The following is a 19,534-nucleotide window of genomic DNA, read 5'->3' on the forward strand; positions in this document are numbered from 1 at the left end:
AAGGGGGAAAACGCCATTAAGGACAAAAGCCATTGAAAATGAATGTATCTTAGTATAATGCAAATATATTAAAGAACCATATATGTGTACTATTGAGCATTAACATGTGTTTCAGAGAGCAGGAGATATGATGACTAGTTGCCTATAAGTATTGTAATGGTGCAAAAAGTCAAACTTCAGAGGCATGTTATCATTTATCCTAACCTTTATTGGAATGTACATCCAAGTTTAGTTGCAGGAATCTGAGGGAACGGATGTAAGAACAAAACTGGACAAGAACATCTGAAACAACCACAACCAAATTCACTCTATCCGGATGGAGCAATTTAACTGGATAGTTTTTATTTAAAGGCTGAAATGAAATAGAGTAACGAGGCTGTTTTTAAAATGTAAGGAGTAAAAAGTACAGATAATTGCGTGAAAATGTAAGGAGTAAAAGTAAAAAGACGTCTGAAAAATAATTGTATAGAGTATAGATAACCAAAATTTTTACTTAAGTAAGGTAACATAGTATTTGTACTTTGTTACTTGACACCTCTGTAAATAAATAAATAAACAACATATATTTCCAGATAATCATCAGACACAGGGCCAATATAAATGAAAATGAATGAAAACCTTTACATTATATTATCAGCATCCATACCCTCCACAAAGTTCTCAGCCACATCTGAGTAAAATAATAATCTACTAGCTGATATATAATAATATATACCTTTATACATAATTAATAATAAAAAATATATATTTTATTATCACGCACCCCCAGACCCCTTGCAGTTCCACCCCGGACCACTAGGGGTCCGCGGACCCCCGGTTGAGAATCACTGGCTTAAAGGCTCTGATGGCCATGTTTTTATGCATATTTGTATTTTTTTGTAGCTCATATTGCACAAACATGTCCGTCATTCCCTTCATCAAAGACTTTCAAAACCATGTGGGCCTTTTGGAAACGAACACATCCGGCAGGAAGTCCGTCTGCGTGAAGAAGCTTCGCCGTTGACACTCAGCTGGGGAAACGGCGGTCCTGTCATTCATGTGGATGCCGCTCGAACCCACACCTCCCACTGAAACCTCCCACAGGAGTCCCGGCTCTCTCCACATCCCAAACAAGACCCAGCTTCTCTCAAACAACTCAAACATAATCTTAATCAGTAAAATCTGCAGTAAATCTTCATTTGGCCTCAATTTGCCATTCAGAACGCTAACAAAAATTAAACTAATGAAGTCTCTGAAGCACAATTTGACCCATCATTTCCTGTTTCCTACACACACAAACCTCAGCCCCAGAAAACATACACACCTCCACCCCCCCGTTGTCCGACGGCGGGCCCCTGATGTCATCCGAGTAAATGTTTTTTTCATCGGGCTGCGAACTCCGTCCCAATCAGGGCTGGTTGCGCGCTGGATAAATCAGCTGCCCTTCTGATGTTTGGCAGCAGCACTAAAACCCAGGAAACTTGTTTGGAAAAGGCTGCGCGCCCTCAATCATATTTCCTACAAGAGCAGAGTTCCTCTCCCTCTGCGAGCGTCCCTCTTAATGTCTTTCTCTCCGGCTCATTCCTTCCCTTACTCCGAAAACCCTCGGGGAGTCTGCAGCCAGTGGGGCTCTGACTGTTAATTCATTATTTGTGTTGCTGCTCGGGGAAAGAGGAGACGGCTCCTTTTACCTTATAGATTGGAAGATTTATATGTCCTTTGGCAAGAGAGAGGAATGGGTATCCGCGGGGCCGCTTGTTAACAGTGACCTTACAAAGTGGAAGGAAAAGGATAGTTTGCATTTCCTAAAGTGCCTGCACATGCGTCGGAGCACGTGGGCAACATGATACTTACTGTATGAGCCGCGCTCCCACCTGGATACACGAGTGCTTTAACACTTCGGTCATGTCACACCTCAGAGATGCCGGGACAAACTACTTCCCCCCCCGGCAGAAATTTACGACCGCCTGGTGGGCCGCGTTAATCGTGCATCGTGCTGAAGCCCGTCGTCCTCGTTCGGGTTTCTCTGCAACCAGCTGAGCCGTCATAACGTAAAAATTATAAGAGAGAGATGTTTGAAGAAGCGTTCCAGAGTGGAAACAAGCCCAGGTCTTTTATTAGACGGTGAAGAGTGTACGCTTTTTGTTGGCGATGCCAATCTTAGCAGATCTTACACAGAGATATGTCATGAAAAATAATGAAAATCTTAAATTCGATCCGGACTTTACAGGAAGCCGACGAAGTGAGTCCGTTTAGCTAATCCTCATCAGACCTTGAAAGCTGAAGTCTGTTCTGGTTGTTTCTGCAGAACTGGAACTCTGTTTGACGTCTACCAACACGTAGACTTGGAGAAACAGTTCTTTTTAAGCGCTTTTTGTACACTTAGAAAATCCAAATGACCTGGGTTTGTATGTAGGGACCATATCCACACTATCACTCAGATGAAATGGCAGTTTTTGAGTTTTGTCCAACGCTAAAAGTAGCTATTGACATCGCTGGTTCGACCCAGATTTGTAACATAAATATTCTTTTCTCACTTAAAACTTCTTCAGTTCTTTTAGTTTGGATCCTGAGCTGTTTGAACTTGAAATTTTTGTTGTTGAAACTGATTTTTGAAACGTTTTTCCGCGGTGGTTTAGATGCCGTTCTGCCTGGAGGATTTTCTCCTGGCACGTTCTGGCACATTTCTTAACATTTGTTAGAATGGGCGACCACGACGACGAATTTACGACGATAAGACCAGAAAACAATCCCCAAAAAAAGACCTGTAGAGCCGGAGACATTCAAAACAATACAGATAGACTAGAGACTCGCGTTAATCGTATCGCGCTGAAGCCCATCGTCCTTGTTCGGGTTTCTCTGCAACCAGCTGAGCTGTCATAATGTGAAAATTATAAGAGAGATGTTTGAGGAGCGTTCCAGAGTGGAAACAAGCCCAGGTCTTTTATTAGACGGTGAAGAGTGTACGCTTTTGTGGGCGATGCCAATCTTAGCAGATCTTACACAGAGATATGTCATGAAAAATGAAGAAAATGTTAAATTCGATCTGGACTTTACAGGAAGCCGACAAAGGGAGGCTTTTCAGCTAAACCTCATCAGACCTTGAAAGCTGGAGTCATTTCTGGTTGTTTCCACAGAAGTGGTCTACCAACACGGTGACTCTTTTTATGGGCTTTTTGTACACTTAGGCTACGTTCACACTGCAGTCCTTAATGCTCAATTCCGATTTTTTCCCATATCCGATTTTTTTGTGTGGCTGTTCACATTATCTTTTAAAATGTGTCCTATATCCGACTCGAGTGTGAACGCATCGCGGCCCTGAACTGACCCGCATGCGCAGAAGCGTGGGATGATGACATGGATTTGCATCCAACAGGCGCCTGTGAACTGCAGTTCACAGGCACGCAATTATCCATCAAGCTCCACAATTATCATGTTAACATTAAATCAGATAGATTTGTCAAGGACGTTTCTCTTGCATCTTTATCATTGTGCGGGCATGAATTCTCAGAGTTTTGCGGGAGCGGGCGGGAGTGGATGTAAACACTGCGGGCGCAAATGCAGCGGGAGCGGGCGGGAGCGGGATGAAGAAAATAGTCCCGGGCAGGGCTCTAGCTCCGCTCCTCGGAGTGTCAGCTCTGCTCTCCGGCGTTCAGCTGGGTTTTTCACCTAACACACGGCCCAGCTCGCTGTAAAACGGGCAGGTTATGCGACCACGACCGCTTCGCTGATTTGAATCCTTAGCTTCTTTATTTAGTAATGCTTAAATTCAGCGGGTTGTCTCGTCTGATCTGAGGTCGTAGGTGAAAAAGGTGAGCGCGGAGGAGAGGAGGAGGAGGAGAGGAGGAGGAGGAGAGGAGGAGGAGGAGAGGAGGAGAGGCGGAGAGGAGGAGAGGCGGAGGGGGAGAGGAGGAGAGGCGGAGGAGAGGAGGAGAGGCGGGTGCGGCCCGGAGGGACCCCCGCCGTCTCCCGTGTCTCCCCCGCGGCTCGGGGCTCTGCGTGTGACGTCAAAGTCGCATTAATTCCGACCTGCCTGTTCACACTGCGGTCGCATTGCAAAACATCAGACCTGTATCCGATTTAGAACCACATATGGAAGTGACCTGAATCTGATTTGAAAAGATCAGATTCCATGTGACTTGTGCTGTTCACACTGTCATAAACAAATCGGATCTGAGTCACATATGAGCAAAAAATCGGATTTGGGTCACTTGGGAGCTGCAGTGTGAACGTAGCCTTAGAAAATCCAAATGACCTGGGTTTGTATGTAGGGACTATATCCACACTATCCAATGCTAAAAGTAGCTATTTATTTTGATGTTATTCGATCGACCTGAATTTCTAACATGCATCGTCTCTTTGCTGCAAAGTCATATTCTTTTCTCGCTTAAAACTTCTTCAGTTCCTCTAGTTTTGATCCTGAACTGTTTGAACTGTTTGAAGAGTTTTGTTGTTATTGAAACAGATTTTTGAAACGTTTTTCCGCGGCGGTTTAGATGCCGTTATGCCTGGAGGATTTTCTCCTGGCACATTTATTAACATTTGTCAGAATGGGCGACCACGACGACGAGTTTACGATGATTAGACCAGAAACAATCCCAAAAAAAAAGACTTATAGAGCAGGAGACGTTCAAAACAATACAGAAGGACTAAAGACTTGAGACGGACAGCAGCAGCGGTGCAGGACTGATAGTCCAACCCTGCATGAATATGAAGGAGCTCCTCTGCACCCCAGATGTTCAACTGCTGCATCTTAAGTTTGCCTTCAAGCTGCCTCCTGAGAGAGTTCACCCACGTTACCTGCTGTGATGTCATCGCTTCAGTCGTTGCCGTGCAACAGAGAACACTGATGTATTTGTGATGACATCTGGAGTTTTCAGCCACATCTTTTCACCTCATGTTTATCCCATTTTCACATGTTTTTTTACTTTGTTATACATATTTTGCCAAGTAATTTCCACTGCGCAAACGTAATGTCCCTTTGGGGATTGATGGAAGTATATTTCAATCAGTTCAATGACAGTTTAGACTCCATTCCATCTAATAATAGGCGTAAGGATGTTCCTTCAAGCTCGTACGGAGGAGAACCCAATCAGCTGCATCCAAAAGAGGTTATTTGCTCATGTAGTGTTCAGAAATCTGTGAATGGGTCTTTGTTAGTCAACGCGTTCCCCCCGTGAAGCCGGGAGGTCACGAGCAGCCTGGTGGAGTTTTCCTCCGGGCCTCCAGTCTTTAAGTTTCTGTCTGGATTCGTGTTTCTGCTTTGTGAAATTGGTGTCATGAACCCTCCTCTCCTCCGACACCAGATCGGGGATTTCTACGGCGTCATCGACTCGGTCCTCATGAGGACGCTGGTCAACGCGACCCTGTTCACCTCCAAGAGCACCTACGACTACCAGTCGCTGTGCGACCCCAAGAGGGAGAGCAAGACGGCGGCCGGGCCGCGCTCCGTCTACGTGGTGAGTTCCCCGCGCTGCAGGCCGCCGGGTCGTGTTCACACCTTTGCATATCTCCTTTCAATCAATTAATCAATCAAATAACTTTATTTATCCGTTAGGAACTTGATTTGTGTAAAAGCATCAGCATCAGTGCGTGTGCAGTTAACATATGTGACAGGACAATACAAAAACAAACCACATAATCAATGTAAAGCAACATCCATTGGGCAATCGCTTAGACTAGGGGTCGGCAACCCGCGGCTCTAGAGCCGCATGCGGCTCTTTAGCGCCGCCCTAGTGGCTCCTGGAGCTTTTTAAAAATGATTGACCTTTTTTTTACCTTTGTTTCTTTTTTCTTTCTTCTTTTTTTCCCTTTTTTTCCTTTTTTTCTTCTCTTTTTCTTCCTTTTTTTCTTCTTTTTTTCCTTTTTTTTCTTCCTTTTTCCTTTCCTTTTTAATCTCAATATTTCGACTTTTCTCGACATTTCGACTTTTTTCTAGACATTTCGACTTTTGTCTCAAGATTGTACTTCAACATTAATCTTGACATTTCAACTTTTTTCGCGAAATTTCGACTTTTTTCTCAACATTTCGACTTTTCTCTCGAAGTGCATAATGAAAAAAAAAATCTTCCCCCAGTTATAACTAATATAGCTACATGCAGCATGTGTTGTCTTCATTCTAAGGCTGATACAAGACTTTTCATTTTTTGCGGCTCCAGACATATCTGTTTTTTGTGTTTTTGGTCCAATATGGCTCTTTCAACATTTTGGGTTGCCGACCCCTGGCTTAGACTTAGATGCTGTAAACCAGGGGTCTTCAACCGCCTTCACTCAAAAAAAACTAAGGATCTTTCCAAGAAATTTTACCAAGAAATGTTCTTATTTCTAACCTAAAAATGCCATTACACATGATAACACATCACTTAAAAGGTTAGGTGTTTTTCCCACGTGTTTCAATTGAACTTTAATTTGTGTCAATCAAATTTTAAGTTCTAGTTAAAGGGGACCTATTATGAAAAACACGTTTTTTCTTGCTTTAACGTCTATAAAGTGGTCTCCCCTCAGCCTGCCAACTCAGAGAAGGAGGAAAGCAACCAAATTCTGCAGTGTCTGTACAGCCGCCCGATGAGCCGTCCAGTAGGATGTGGATCTACGAGCCGTTCAGATTTGCGCATTTTCGTTACGTAACCAAAATGCAAACCACGCCCACAACTATAACACCGTGTAACTGCATGAGAGCGTCCGACTATCGCGTCGCACTGCGTGACATCAAACTCTCTGTCCATCTCCCTCCAGCAGCTGCCACTTTATTGAGGTTTTTGTAGTGAAATTAGGAGGAATCATAGAGATAACTTCTCATTTCAACTAACTGGATCAGCCGTTCCTCATCCATGACTGTTTCCTACAGCGCTTTCAACCGGCTTTCAACGCGAGCGGCAGGAAGAAAATAGAAGCAGGGCGTCCAACAAATGTTCAGCTCAAAACGGCGCGCCGCGTCGCTGCGGCCAGTTAGGACAGTCCAATAGAAAATAAAGCAATGGAATTGATTTTGTCGCTGACGCTCACATCGCATGCAGTTAGGACACGGTAACTCCGCCGTCCGGAGCTTCCACCATTTTTTCGTAGCGGTGTATGGCGTCATTCAGGCAGCCAATCAGCACAGAGCTTCATTATCATAGCCCCGCCCACTCAGAATCCTGCATAGATAATGAGGTTAGAGAATGGGAAGATAAAGACATGGCTCAGAGGCTGAATTTCTAATTTATTTAGCAAAAACAATCAAAAGCTTGTTTTTAAGACATTCAAAGTCTGTTTAAAATAGGTATTAGATGCCATAATAGGTCCCCTTTAAGTTTTAAGTTAAAGTCTTGATAAGATTTTGAGTTTTGGCAGTGTTCAAAATAAACTCCTGAGCCCTGCTGTATTGGAGCACATTAGGCACCAGCACTACTTGATGTTTTATCCATCAATGAATACAGAGCTAAAATTGAAAACTACCCAGTTAGCTTTATTATGTTTTTATTTTTCACCCTCATCACTCTACAGCTCTGTGTTTTTACAGATTAAATGCGTTAGCCGCATCGACAGTCGTCATGATTAATAGAAACCCAGCCCTGCACAGGGCTAACGTTATGTTAGCACAGTACCGCAACGTTAATCTCATTAATTAGCGCTATATTAACTTAATTTTACCTTGTCTGGGGTGACGGTTCCTCCGCTCTGGGAGTAAACAGGGTGTTGGTGGAGAAGCTGCAGCGTTGAGGACGTACTGTTGTATCAAGCGCTGTCTTACAGTGAAACATGCAACAGTGTTGCCTTGGTGTCCAGCTGGAAATGCTCCCACACTTTTGACATTTTCTGCCTTTTCTTTTAGTTAAAACCAAACAAATCCGCCGCCTCTTTCTTCTTCCTATACATGCGTGGCGTCAGCGCGTTGTGCTGCATTAAACGTAGTCCGGGCGAAATACCTGTTTTGAGCTGCAAAATTAAACGATTCCTCAAGGCAGAGAAAATTCCTCTAATTTTTTGTAATCTTATTACTCAAATTATTCGAGGAATCATTTCAGTTTCAATTAGCAGTGTCTAAAATAACGGTGTCATCAGAGTATTTAATGCATGTTATATGCCAGGGCTCGTGCTCCTACAGTCATTTGTGTATAGACGTATAGACAAGGGCAAGCACACACACACACACACACACACACGCACACGCACACGCAGGCCGTCGCTCGTCGGGGAGCCGTAAATCTGGGCCGAGCAGATGAGAGGGGAAGCAGAGGGGATGGTGAAAGCGTTAGAGTGGGAGTTGCAGCCACGCTAACAGGATTAGGTGGTCTAATGTGCTGGAGCAACACGTAGAATCCAGCGCTGTTCTTCATCACACGTTCCAGTGAAAACGCTGCAGATTGTCTGCAGAGATTATGCTCATACTCGCCAAATTTCCTTATCGCCCAGAGGTTCAAATTGCAGGTGGAGGCAATAAGTTGGATGAAAGCGCTCGTACGTATTTACAAAAATCGAAAAAGACAAATGAAACCACGTAATTTTCCGACTCGGACGCGAATGTGTACGAGACGCTCGAGTGACCAAGGTGGGATGAAAGATGCTGTTGTCCTGTGATCAAAGAGGCTGTCGACAGCTGGCCATGTCTCCAACACGGTTAGTTAGAACTCCCTGATGACTCAAGCCGCCGTCGAACTGCAGAGCGAGAATACGGCGCTGATTCTTCAAAACAAGGCCCTCGCATGCTAACCATAATCAAAGCAGCATGTCGGGCCTTTATTCAAACCGTGTGCTACTTTGTTTTCTCGCTGCTGCTTTGTTTACATATTTACCCCTCGCCTCTGTCGAGGAGGATAGTGCTCTAATTTCCTCGGAAAAGGGGGAAGAAAATAAAACATGTTGCAGGTCTTTGTGCCTGGCGCGAGCTAGCGGTCCGCAGCCTCTGTAAACACAAACAGGATGTTCAGATTCGGAGGGTTTGTTCAACTTCTCATCATAGATGTGATTTTTCTACTTTTTCTGGTGTTTATTCTCATCTTTATACCCCCCCCCTTCTCCTCCCCAGCCCACTATTGCAGACATACTGAATTTAGGATGGTGGGCGACAGCTGCGACCTGGTGAGTCAGTTTTAATTGTGCTGTTTTTAATGTGGTTGCCATTCGGTTCGTCCCGATTTTTCCCCAATGATAAAGAACAAATTTATGCATTATTAAAGCCAGCGTCGTAAATCCTTCAGCCCAATTCCTAATGGAAAGCAGGCAAGGATTTGCTCCTCCAAATGGACATACTCTATAGCATCTGTTTAATAGCTGAATTGTTCCCGAGACAGTTGACATTCCACGAAATCTTCTCTTGATTTATGCTCCGTCTCACAGTCTTGATGTCATCAACAGCTTGTATTACAGAATGTCCAATAAAAACGGACTTATATTCACAGTTTCAAAGCTCACATTATGCGTTTTTGATTCAAATAAGATGCAATTCAGCGTTGGAGTCACACGTGTCGGCTTTGATTTGTATTTACACTTGTGATTTTCTGTATCGTGTGCCAGTGAGCTGGGGTTTTTAAAACTTTGGGGTTTGTTTTCTGCCCTCAGGTCAATACTGCAGCAGATGCTGGTCAGCATCACTTTACCCACTTTTCTGGATGCAGGTGAGCTTTTTCCCCACTTTCAAAGACAGGAAGAAATAGTACCTGCAGTACTGTATGTTTGTACATGTACTGAGCTCTTTGCAGTTTCTTATGATGTGAGATTCCATTGGTCGGCACTGTTTTGGTAATTTTTATGGCGCTTTTCCACTAGTACCTACTCAGCCCGACTCGCCTCGGTTTGGTTCTTTCCCACTTGTAGTAGATACTGAGTAGATACTTTTCCTGTTTCTACTCTGCCGAGGTTCTAAGCGGCTGAGTCGGGCTGTGATGTCATCACACTACAGGCCACCGATTGGTCGGGGGGTTGGAGTCAGACGTCTGAGTCAGGATGTGACATCAGAGAAAGAGCAACTCTGAAGGCGGCTTCTTGTTCATTTTATTCCACCAGCAACGGCAGCGCAAAAGTCTGTTTCATGATCCAACTCTGAGGTGCAGATGTTCATAAACCTGGTGCTGAGGAGAGAATTAAAAAGGGATCTAGACGGAGATAAGGAACGATCAGATCTACCAGGAGCTCTATCACTTCATAGCTGCTCGTGGCTACCAACGCAATTTTCAGCAGCGCCGAGACAAACTAAAAAAAATGTAAAAGCGTCGCCACTTGAGGCTTCTCTCACTCTCATTTTTTTACTTGATATCGAACACAAGCCACAGACCCAGCAGCACATCTATCATCTCCTCCAAGTTCTACATCTTTAGTGTTGTTGTCTTCTTCGTTTAGACACAATCAAATACGTCACAGCAGCTTCACTCCAACCTCTTACTTCTGCTCCAGGTGCTGAATTGTTATGGAAAAGAAACCAGGCCGAGTTGAGATGAGTAGGTACTAGGGGAAAAGTGCCATTAGTAAATTTCACATCTATTACCGGTGTAGACGTGATGAGCAGCATCTAGCTTGTCGCCAGGACTCCAGCTAATCCAACCTCCAGGTCGGGCTCCCCCCGGCTAACTTGACCGGGATCTCCTTTGGAGTCCAGGTAGACAAAGGGTGCGTCCCAATACTCCCCCTCGCCCTCCTTTTCTTCCCTAACCCTAACTTTTGCGCGTTCCCGTGAAGGTAGTGGTGTCCCAATTCCTCTTTTCACCTAGGGGGAGGGGGCATAACGAGGGCTAGGGGCTGAGAATAGCCCCTTCAAATCGAGGGATTTCAGATGCTGACTTGGCGAGCGAGGGGGTATGAAAAAAAGAGGCTCTGCGTCGATTTGACTCGCCGACCGAAGGCAAACAGGCAGACTGGTCTCAGAGAAATAGAGAGAAATAATCCTGTGACTCGTCAGATTTGTTTTGGATGTTTCTGATATAATAGTCTTCAGAAACCACAAAGTAATCCAGCTGTTATCTGGGTAATTTACACACTTTCAGATAAAGTTGCGGAAGATCACGCCAGAATAAAGGGATTTATGGTTCCGCGTTACACCAACGCAGATCCTACGGCGGAGGTTACGCAACCTACGCCGTAGGCTCTGCGTCGATTTAACGCGGACCCAAGCTCCGGACCCGGCAGACAGAAATCTCTAAATTTCGGAGCAAATTTCTTAACAGGCGTAGCTACAACTGTTAGATTTCATCTATTAAACCAACATATTCCTAAATGATTTATTTCAGCCGGCGTGATTCTCAACAGAGCTGCGTCCCGGGAGAGAGTTTCTCTCCCGGGGCTGACGCAGCAGCCTGACCCGGCGGAGACGTCTCTTCTCGGGCTGTGAGCTGAGGCTGCTCCCCGGGGCCGGCGGCTCTTCTCATCTCCGAAAACATCGGGTCAAATTTCTTAACAGGCGTTATTTGGATAAACTGAGCCCCGGTTGGGGATCTTAAGGTTACCATTATACCTGAAAAAATATTAAAACTTAATAAAGTGCCATATTAACAGCGCTACAGCTGAAATTAAAACAGCTTTTGGCTCTCAGCTTCCTGATCAGGGAAGGGATGAAAACGAGGGGTAGGGGGAGAATTGGGACAGGCACCTGGGCCAAGTGCCCTAGATCTCAAGTGCCCTAAAATCTCCCCCTTCTTTTTTAGGGCTTAGGGAAGAAAAGAAGTGCGAGTGGAGAAAAGAAGGGCGAGTGAAGGAGAATTGGGATTGGGCCATACCTTCAGGGACCCAAAGGTCACCTCAGTTAGCCAACCGCCAGCTCGTTAAGTGGCCATATTAGGAATAAGTCTGGTCAGCCTGGTTTGGGAACCTCACTGTCGGGCTGAAACCGTTTGGTGCTTACAGCCATGAAGGTGATGGGAAAACGGACCATCATTCCTTGCAGTTCTCAGGCGGGACCAGAGGACGGTAGCTGATCCTTCCCACGATCCTTTACTTTATTTATTTATTTTTATTTAACCTTTATTTAACCAGGTAAGTCAGTTGAGAACAGTTTCTCATTTACCTGGGCAAGAAATAGCACAAAGAGTCAAGCACATACAATCACAGTGAAACAAACAATCAACACAATATATATAAAAAACAAACAACATATAAAAAAAAATGTATATATACTTATATATTTTTTTATATATACACTCAGAGCATGAGCTCCTGCAATCTGGGAGACAATACAAGGTTCCCAAGTGCAAATTAAATCGCTTTAAGAACTCATTTATTCCAACCTCCATCAAACTCCTGAACATTTATTCATCTTTTATATTGTGTTTTATTCTGGTGATTTTTAGCATGTTTCAATAAGTGTGTATGTGTGTGTTTTAATTGTTGTATTGTTTTGTCACCGTAGCTGTCGAGGCGTTTGTGGCTCAGCTGTCGAGTCCAAGACAAACTTCCCCAAGTGGGACGATAAAGTTGATTGAATTAAATTGAACTACAAATGGACCTATTTGATTGGAATGAATCTAAATTAGCATTATAGGTTACTTTGTGTTAATCCAAGGTGAAATCTTTTTTGTTTCTGAAGATTTCTTCTGGCTAGAAGCTGAAATATCTTCAAGAACAAATGGAAAGAAAGTCCAACCGACTTGTTTCAAGCCTTTGAGAGTTACCATGACCTGGAGGAACAAAGCCTGTCCAAACGAACTGCAGGCTTGCCTTGCACCCAGTTTGGGATTAACAGGGGGTTGCCCTGCCTTAGCAAGGAAACTGAGTACATATAACACATCACAGTGGGGTTTGTCCAGTTCTTTACGGTCTATGACTCCTGTCTAGTAGGATGGAGGGGGGGGGGTTTGGAACATCAGTGGATCCTACCGGGTCCAGCACTGTAACGGAGCCACAACAGCTGAAACGACTGAAAGCTTCGTCCCAGTTACGATTCCAGATCTTAAATTTCCAGCCCGTGGAATCCCGCCAATTCAGATCAAATTGTCATTTTAGCTAATTTAAAAAAGCTCTGGAAGTTTTTGAACAGACTGCTGTGCAGTCATCGCAGCTGCAATGTGTAGTAGATTTGGTAGAAAGTCTCGTCTTGTACATGATGCACATGTGAACCAGACCCATGGGGAGATCTGTTTATGTATAACATAAATGAGGAATTCAAAAATACACATCCCCGACCGCCCCAGAACAAAGCCCAACGACAGGCCTGGCTCATGATGAAGATGTTCTCTTTTAATTCCAACCCTTTCAGGCCATATGGTCGTAGTTTCAGTTCAATAAAGTGATGTTTTGATATGAGTGCTCTTAGATTTCTGCCCCCACTCCCTGTGAAAGTGATGACTTCATTAATCTCGCTGAGAAAGTGCCACATTCTCTCCGGAACGACATGTTCTTGTTTGTTATTGTGGATAAAGTGTTTCAATGCTGTGACAGCTAAATCCCTGCCCCCCCGGTAATGTCAGAGCTTTTTGGGTTTCTTCTTTTAATATTATGCCTCTAATCTGTCTCTCTTTGCCAAGGTTAGCCACCAGAATGAAAACATTGACTGAACCGTGATTAGTTGGGTTTTTTTGTGTACTTCTAAACTCACCACAAGATCCAGATGCAGCAAATGAGTGTAAACCATGATACTGTCCCCACCATGTGTCACAGATCAGACCTGGTTTCTGTGTTTCTTCTTTCTCCAATTTGTGCCCCACAGATTTAAGTACCAGCTTTCATGTTTATTTATCTGTATATTTAGGACCAGGCACATTAAAGAGCGATTTCCATGCAGCTCTGCCATGCACATTGTTGTTGCACATCATTCTCCTGTTTATTTATGTATTTATTTATTACGGATCCCCTTTAGTCCTCACTGCAGTGAAGACTATTCTTCCTGGGGTCCAACATTGCACACATAAAACAATAAAATACAATCCTTACAATTAAAACATAACTAAATCGAAACAAAAATGATCTGAGATGTGATGGAATTCAACCCTTAAATTGTTGAAACCAGCCAGGACCAAACAAGGAAAAATATAAAATTTTACACACTTAGAATTTCAGAATAAACCAACAATTTCAGAATAAACCAACTAACTAAAACTGACTTCCTTACTAAGTACTGCTTTTCTTAATTCATTTTTGAATCTAGCGTTATTGTTTATCATGGTTAAATGTGGTGGAAGCTTATTCCAACATGTAACTGCTTTATACATCGTAGCCTCTTTAGTGCGTTGGTTCTTAGTAGAGGAGGAGTAAAGTGAACACCAGAAGCAGATCTGGTTGGTGGAACTTAAAGGAATTTGAGTGCTTGGATGTTGATGATCATGATCGATTACATGCCCTGTTCTTGGAACGACCTTACAAACTGTTTAGTTAAAAATACTTGTTTTTTAGCCCGATAATCATTAACGTCTTTGCCTGGAGTCCAAATAAATCTTTGTTGGTAGGAATTGTGAAGGTTTGGTGGATCCTTTTAGCTCCACCTGATTCTCGTTAGTCTTGCCAAACATAATGTTAGGTTGAAACACTTAACATTCCTAACATCACACTTTCTGGAGACAAAAGAGACACGGTCACAGTTAAGTATCTTTTTGACTTGCGCAAGGAGAGCAGTCGAGACGTGTAGAATCTCAAACTTACTCTAACCCGTTTCTGCTGCTTCCTTTGCTTTCATTCACTCTGGACACTCCCTAGTTTACATAGCTGACTGCGCCCCTAAAGGGAGGGGAAGGGGAGTGGTCGCAGTCAGTGGACAGGTATAGATTGTTTTTGTTTTTGTTCGTTAGTAACAAGAAGTTTCCTCTTCTCTGCAGACTTCTGCTTTATGCTGACAAACAGGAAACTTCTTGTGCAGCACTTTTTAATCACTTAACACAGCATTGTTTTATCAGTGTGTCACAGGCGTAAGCAAATTATCATACGTTCTGATAATAGCGAGCATGATAACGTACCACTTATTTACAATAATTCCCACACATAACTATTTGCCTAATTCTCTGTAGTGAACTGGGTCTGGTAACCCGCCCATTTACAGCCATATCCAACAGCGCAGAATGTACCAAACCAAACACAACGGATTTATCATTATAACTCGTGACCGTCCAAAAGCCACTATAGAGGATATGCATTGATGTCACTTCCCCACTGGACCAGCCCCCTTACTCTCACTGAGTGGCGAAAATAGCTGCAACTAGTGGAGAAGACGGGATAACAGCTGATTATCGGCTTAAATTAAAGGCAGTTGGACTTGACAGTGACCCGTACAGTTACCCCAAGAACCAGTGGTCCATGGACATTAATATTTGGCCACGAATCCAGTTTCCTGATATTTATACGTACTTAATTTCTACACCGGGGAAATACACGAAGCAAAGCTTGAAGGCAGAGCCGTCTGGGAGATTTGCGAGGCCCTGTGCGAAATGGTTGGGGGAGGCCCTCGCGAAATTTTTGGGTTTTTCGGGTCGGATCGGGTGTCTATATGCGCAATTTTAACTCTCCAATTAGCAAAATACTGGATACCGTCCCCTGCCTCATCATCATCTCTTGCCTCGACGCGGGGCCCCACGGCTGGTTGAGACCCGGTCGGATCTGTGATTTTTGTAACAAATTTATCAAACGAGCCTTTCAGAGAATCATTCTTCCATTTTCTTTAGTTTTTTTCTTTTTTCTGATGGAAATTTCCTGAATCTGTCTCGTTCTCTCGACATTGTGTGACAGTTTGTTCCAACTCCCCCATCTGGATCAGAGCAGCTTGTGTCTGCGCTTGGTCTGATCAGTTGTATTGAACAACAGACACGCGCATCATTGCACATATATTTATTGATATGCACAGACTAGTACACATTTAGGTCTGTAATGGAACATGACTGTTGACGTTTCGGTGCCTGGAATCCAGTTGTTCCTGAGAATTGCAGCAATCCACTTGTCTCTCTTACACCGTGTCCACACTGCATGCGACGCGAGCGAGCGTCAGCGTCAAAAACAGTTCCATTGCTTTATTTTTTATTTGCACTGTCTACACTGGTTGCGAGCGACGCAGCGCGATGCGGCGCGACGCGGCGCGCCGTTTTGAGCTGGACTTTTGTCGCACGCCCTGCTCCTATTTTCTTCCCGTCGGTCGCGTTGAAAGCCGGTTGAAAGTTGGAAAAAAAAGTTGAAAGCGCTGTAGGAAACAGTCATTTCAATACAAGAACCTCAATAAAGTGGCAGCTGCTGGAGGGAGATCGCCAAGGAGCTGGAAGGTTCTGATAAGATAATAAGATATAATAAGAATCTTATCTTAATCTTATTAGGGCTTAATTTGTGCCGGATCCAACAAGATCTGGTACCTATTTGATCATTTCTCGTGTCCACATCCCAGTAATGATCTGACATGCTCACATGTTTGCTGCTTTAACACCACGAACACGCCGGTCACTCCACGCTGTTCGCTGTTTGATTGCGTCAACACACGCCGTTATTTTGTTCGTTTTTTTCCCCACTTTGGTCGGACGTTAGACCTGCTTCTATTTTCTTCCTGCCGCCTGCGTTGAAAGTCGGTTGTAACCGCTGTAGGAAACAGTCATGATGAGGAACGGCTGATCCAGTTAGTTGAAATGAGAAGTTATCTCTATGATTCCTCCTCATTTCACTACAAAAACCTCAATAAAGTGGCAGCTGCTGGAAGGAGAGGGACAGGGAGCTGGCAAAGGGAGCGCACGGGCGGTTGGTGGGGCGAATAAAAGGCGAGTCTCGGGCGGGTGAATAAAGGCAGATTTATGGTTCCGCGTAAAATCGACGGCGTAGGGTACGCGGTGACGCGCACCGTTCGGTGAGTGCGCCGCGTACCCTACGCCATAAGGTCTGCGTTGGTGTAACGCGGAACCATAAATCAGCCTTTTAAAAGGCGAGTCTCCGCTGTCAATCAAAAGAACGTGGTAGAACGTGGGGGCCGATAACGCATTCAGTGTGGACAGAGCGCGTCCGATTCCACGCAGTGCGACGCGACAGTCGGACGCTCGCATGCAGTGTGGACAAGCTGTTAAGCTTATTTTTGGGAAGTCTGTAAAACGATGACTCAGATTTCTTGCTAAATCTATGAGTTTATCTAGTTTGGTTTTTTTTTCTCTCTTTTTTTTAATGCTTTTTATTGACACTCATAAGCATAAGACAGTATAAGACATTCACATCTGGTACATCATGTTTGCATACATCTTACATCTGTTGTCTGTCCTGAATGTCAGAATAATGTTTTATGTCCAAACAATGAAAAGAAAGACAAACCACCAAAAACTATTTACAAGTAGGGAGTGATCTTTTCAACAAAACACAATCATTGACTTGAGCATGACGTAGTTGACCCAGTTTTCCCAGTATGAGGTGAATTTCTCCAATTTATAATTAATAAATGCCGTTATCTTCTCCATTTTATAAATGTCCATTGTAATTTCTATCCATACCTTTAATATTGGCCTCTCCTGTGATAACCATTTCCTTGTAATAATCTTTTTACAGGCCACTAGCAGGATATTCATTAAATGTTTATCTCTTTTTGGCCAGTCCTGAGGTATGTGTCCAAAAAACATGGTCTTGCTCTCGAGGGATATTTCGCATTTGCAGATATCCTGTAAGGGCTTTGTGTATCTCTTTCCAGTAATTCTTTATGACAGTGCAGTCCCAGAAAACATGGTAATGGTTTGCATTTTGATTCCCACAGTTTATCCAACAGACAGAGGAGTTATTATCATAATGAGACTTCATTTTGTTTTTTCTCTCTTAAGTGTGTGTTAATATCCATCGAGCTGAATGTGACTGCCTTTCCCTCCACAGGTGAAATTGACGATGACATGTTTGATGCGAAGACGAAGGAAGTTTGCATCACGGAGCAAACTCAGTACTTCCTTCCAAATGACGAGGTTTCTTTCAGAGGCTCGGTGGACTGTGAAAACTGCTCCAGGTAAGAAGATCCCACCAGACGCCTTTAAAAGGCGTCTCAGTGAGTGCGTTTACATGGGAAGTTTAATTCCTCTTTAATTCAGAATTCAAATTAAATCCGATTTTAAAATGAGTAAAAATTACACTAATTAACACCTAATTCCGAATTAAAATGGCCATTCCGAATTAAACTTAATTCCCAAGTAAGTGGCTGGTTTATTCCGATTTTAAATCCGAATAGAATAATTCCACGATCATGTATACACTCATTCCTAAGAGTGTTAGGGCCATGCAAGAGAAAAGATATTTGAGAGGGGAGATTTTTTTTTATTGTGCACTTCGAGAAAAAAGTTGAAATGTCGAGATTAATGTTGAAATACAATTTCAAGAATAAAGTTGAAATTTTGTGAATAAAGTTGAAATTTCGAGAATAAAGTTGAAATACATTTCCACTTTTTTCTTGAAATTGTACTTCAACATTATTCTCGACATTTCAACTTTTTTCTCGACATTTTGACTTTTTTGTCGAAGTGCATAATGAAAAGAAAATCTTCCTCCTCTAAAATATTATTTTTATTTTTCTCCTGCCTGGCCCTAATACTCTTCCGTACATTCTACTTTAAATTGATTCCGGTCTTTCTGAACTGCTCGTTCCCTCGCCCGTCTGTCTCCATGACGCTTATATTCCACGCTGGGCTGGTTTTCCAAACAAAGTTTCAAGATGGCAGCACGCAGTTACGACGGACTATTAGGGCCAAACTAAGACAAAAAAAAAGGTAATAACGAGAATAAAGTCATAAAATTACGGGAATAAAGTCATGATATTTTGAGAATAAAGTTGTACTATCTAAGTTGTACGACTTTATTCTCGTAACATTATGACTTTATTCTCGTAAATTATTTTTGTCTTAGTTTGGCCCTAATACGCCGTCGTACGCAGTAAACGGTGGTCGAGAGCAGAGACCATTTATTTAATAAATAGCTTGGAGGACCTGGAAATAATTAAAAGAACAGATGGAAACAGGAAACATTAAAATTGTGAGCTTTTCAAAGTTGAAGCGGTTAAGTTAGTTTTTCTTCCGGTAGACGTAACTTCCGGTCCGCCCCCCTATCCAATCAGAAACTTCCCAACCCCAGACCTTAAGCGGAATTGGATAAAGCCGATCAAACGTGTTTTCCATGTAAACCTCAATTCGGAATTACTATTTCCATGTAAACTTGAAGGAAAATAGTTTAATTCTGAATGATTTAATTCGGAATAATGAATTCCGAATTAAAAATCATGTGACCCTGGCCAATGAAAGTTTGCGTTGCTGTGATGAGCTGGTTTCCACAACACGCGACCGAAGCCCCGATGCTGGAGTGAGGTCAGCGCCGCGGCCCACCGTCTTGACCGGTTCACGTGTGTCGTACTTGCACATGTGTGAGCGCCAGCGCCGTTTTAAGGCCCCCTCGTGCCAGCTAATGGAGTGCCGGTGTGCACTGTGTGCATGCCACGCGGCGTTCCTGCACATTAGCCCTGCACACGTTTCCCTTTTTACGACCGCCATAAAAAAAGCAGAGAAAATCATTTGTGCACCAGCGACCGGTGGGTTTCCGTATGGTTTTCTTTTCTTTTTCTTCGGGGAGGACGGAGAGGTGGCACAGCAGGTTTCGGTCGCCTTTTGGGAATAAAAGAAGTTAAGGAGCTCGACTTTATGCTTTCAGAGTATGTTTGCAGTTTGAGGTCACATTAAATGCA

At 43.5% G+C, this 19,534-nt stretch overlaps 1 protein-coding gene across 1 annotated transcript in view; it reads left to right on the forward strand.

Moving 5' to 3' along the window:
• The window catches only part of LOC133424606 (voltage-dependent calcium channel subunit alpha-2/delta-1-like), a 237,407-nt gene that overhangs the window by 208,170 nt on the left and 9,703 nt on the right, over positions 1–19,534 (forward strand). The window contains exons 32-35 of the mRNA XM_061715302.1: positions 5,286–5,438; positions 8,987–9,039; positions 9,520–9,575; positions 17,689–17,815. Of these exons, the coding sequence (XP_061571286.1) occupies positions 5,286–5,438; positions 8,987–9,039; positions 9,520–9,575; positions 17,689–17,815 (389 nt within the window). The remainder of the gene's footprint in view (positions 1–5,285; positions 5,439–8,986; positions 9,040–9,519; positions 9,576–17,688; positions 17,816–19,534) is intronic.

This window comes from Cololabis saira, chromosome 23 (assembly GCF_033807715.1).
Source record: "Cololabis saira isolate AMF1-May2022 chromosome 23, fColSai1.1, whole genome shotgun sequence".
Classification (NCBI taxonomy): Eukaryota; Metazoa; Chordata; class Actinopteri; order Beloniformes; family Belonidae; genus Cololabis; species Cololabis saira.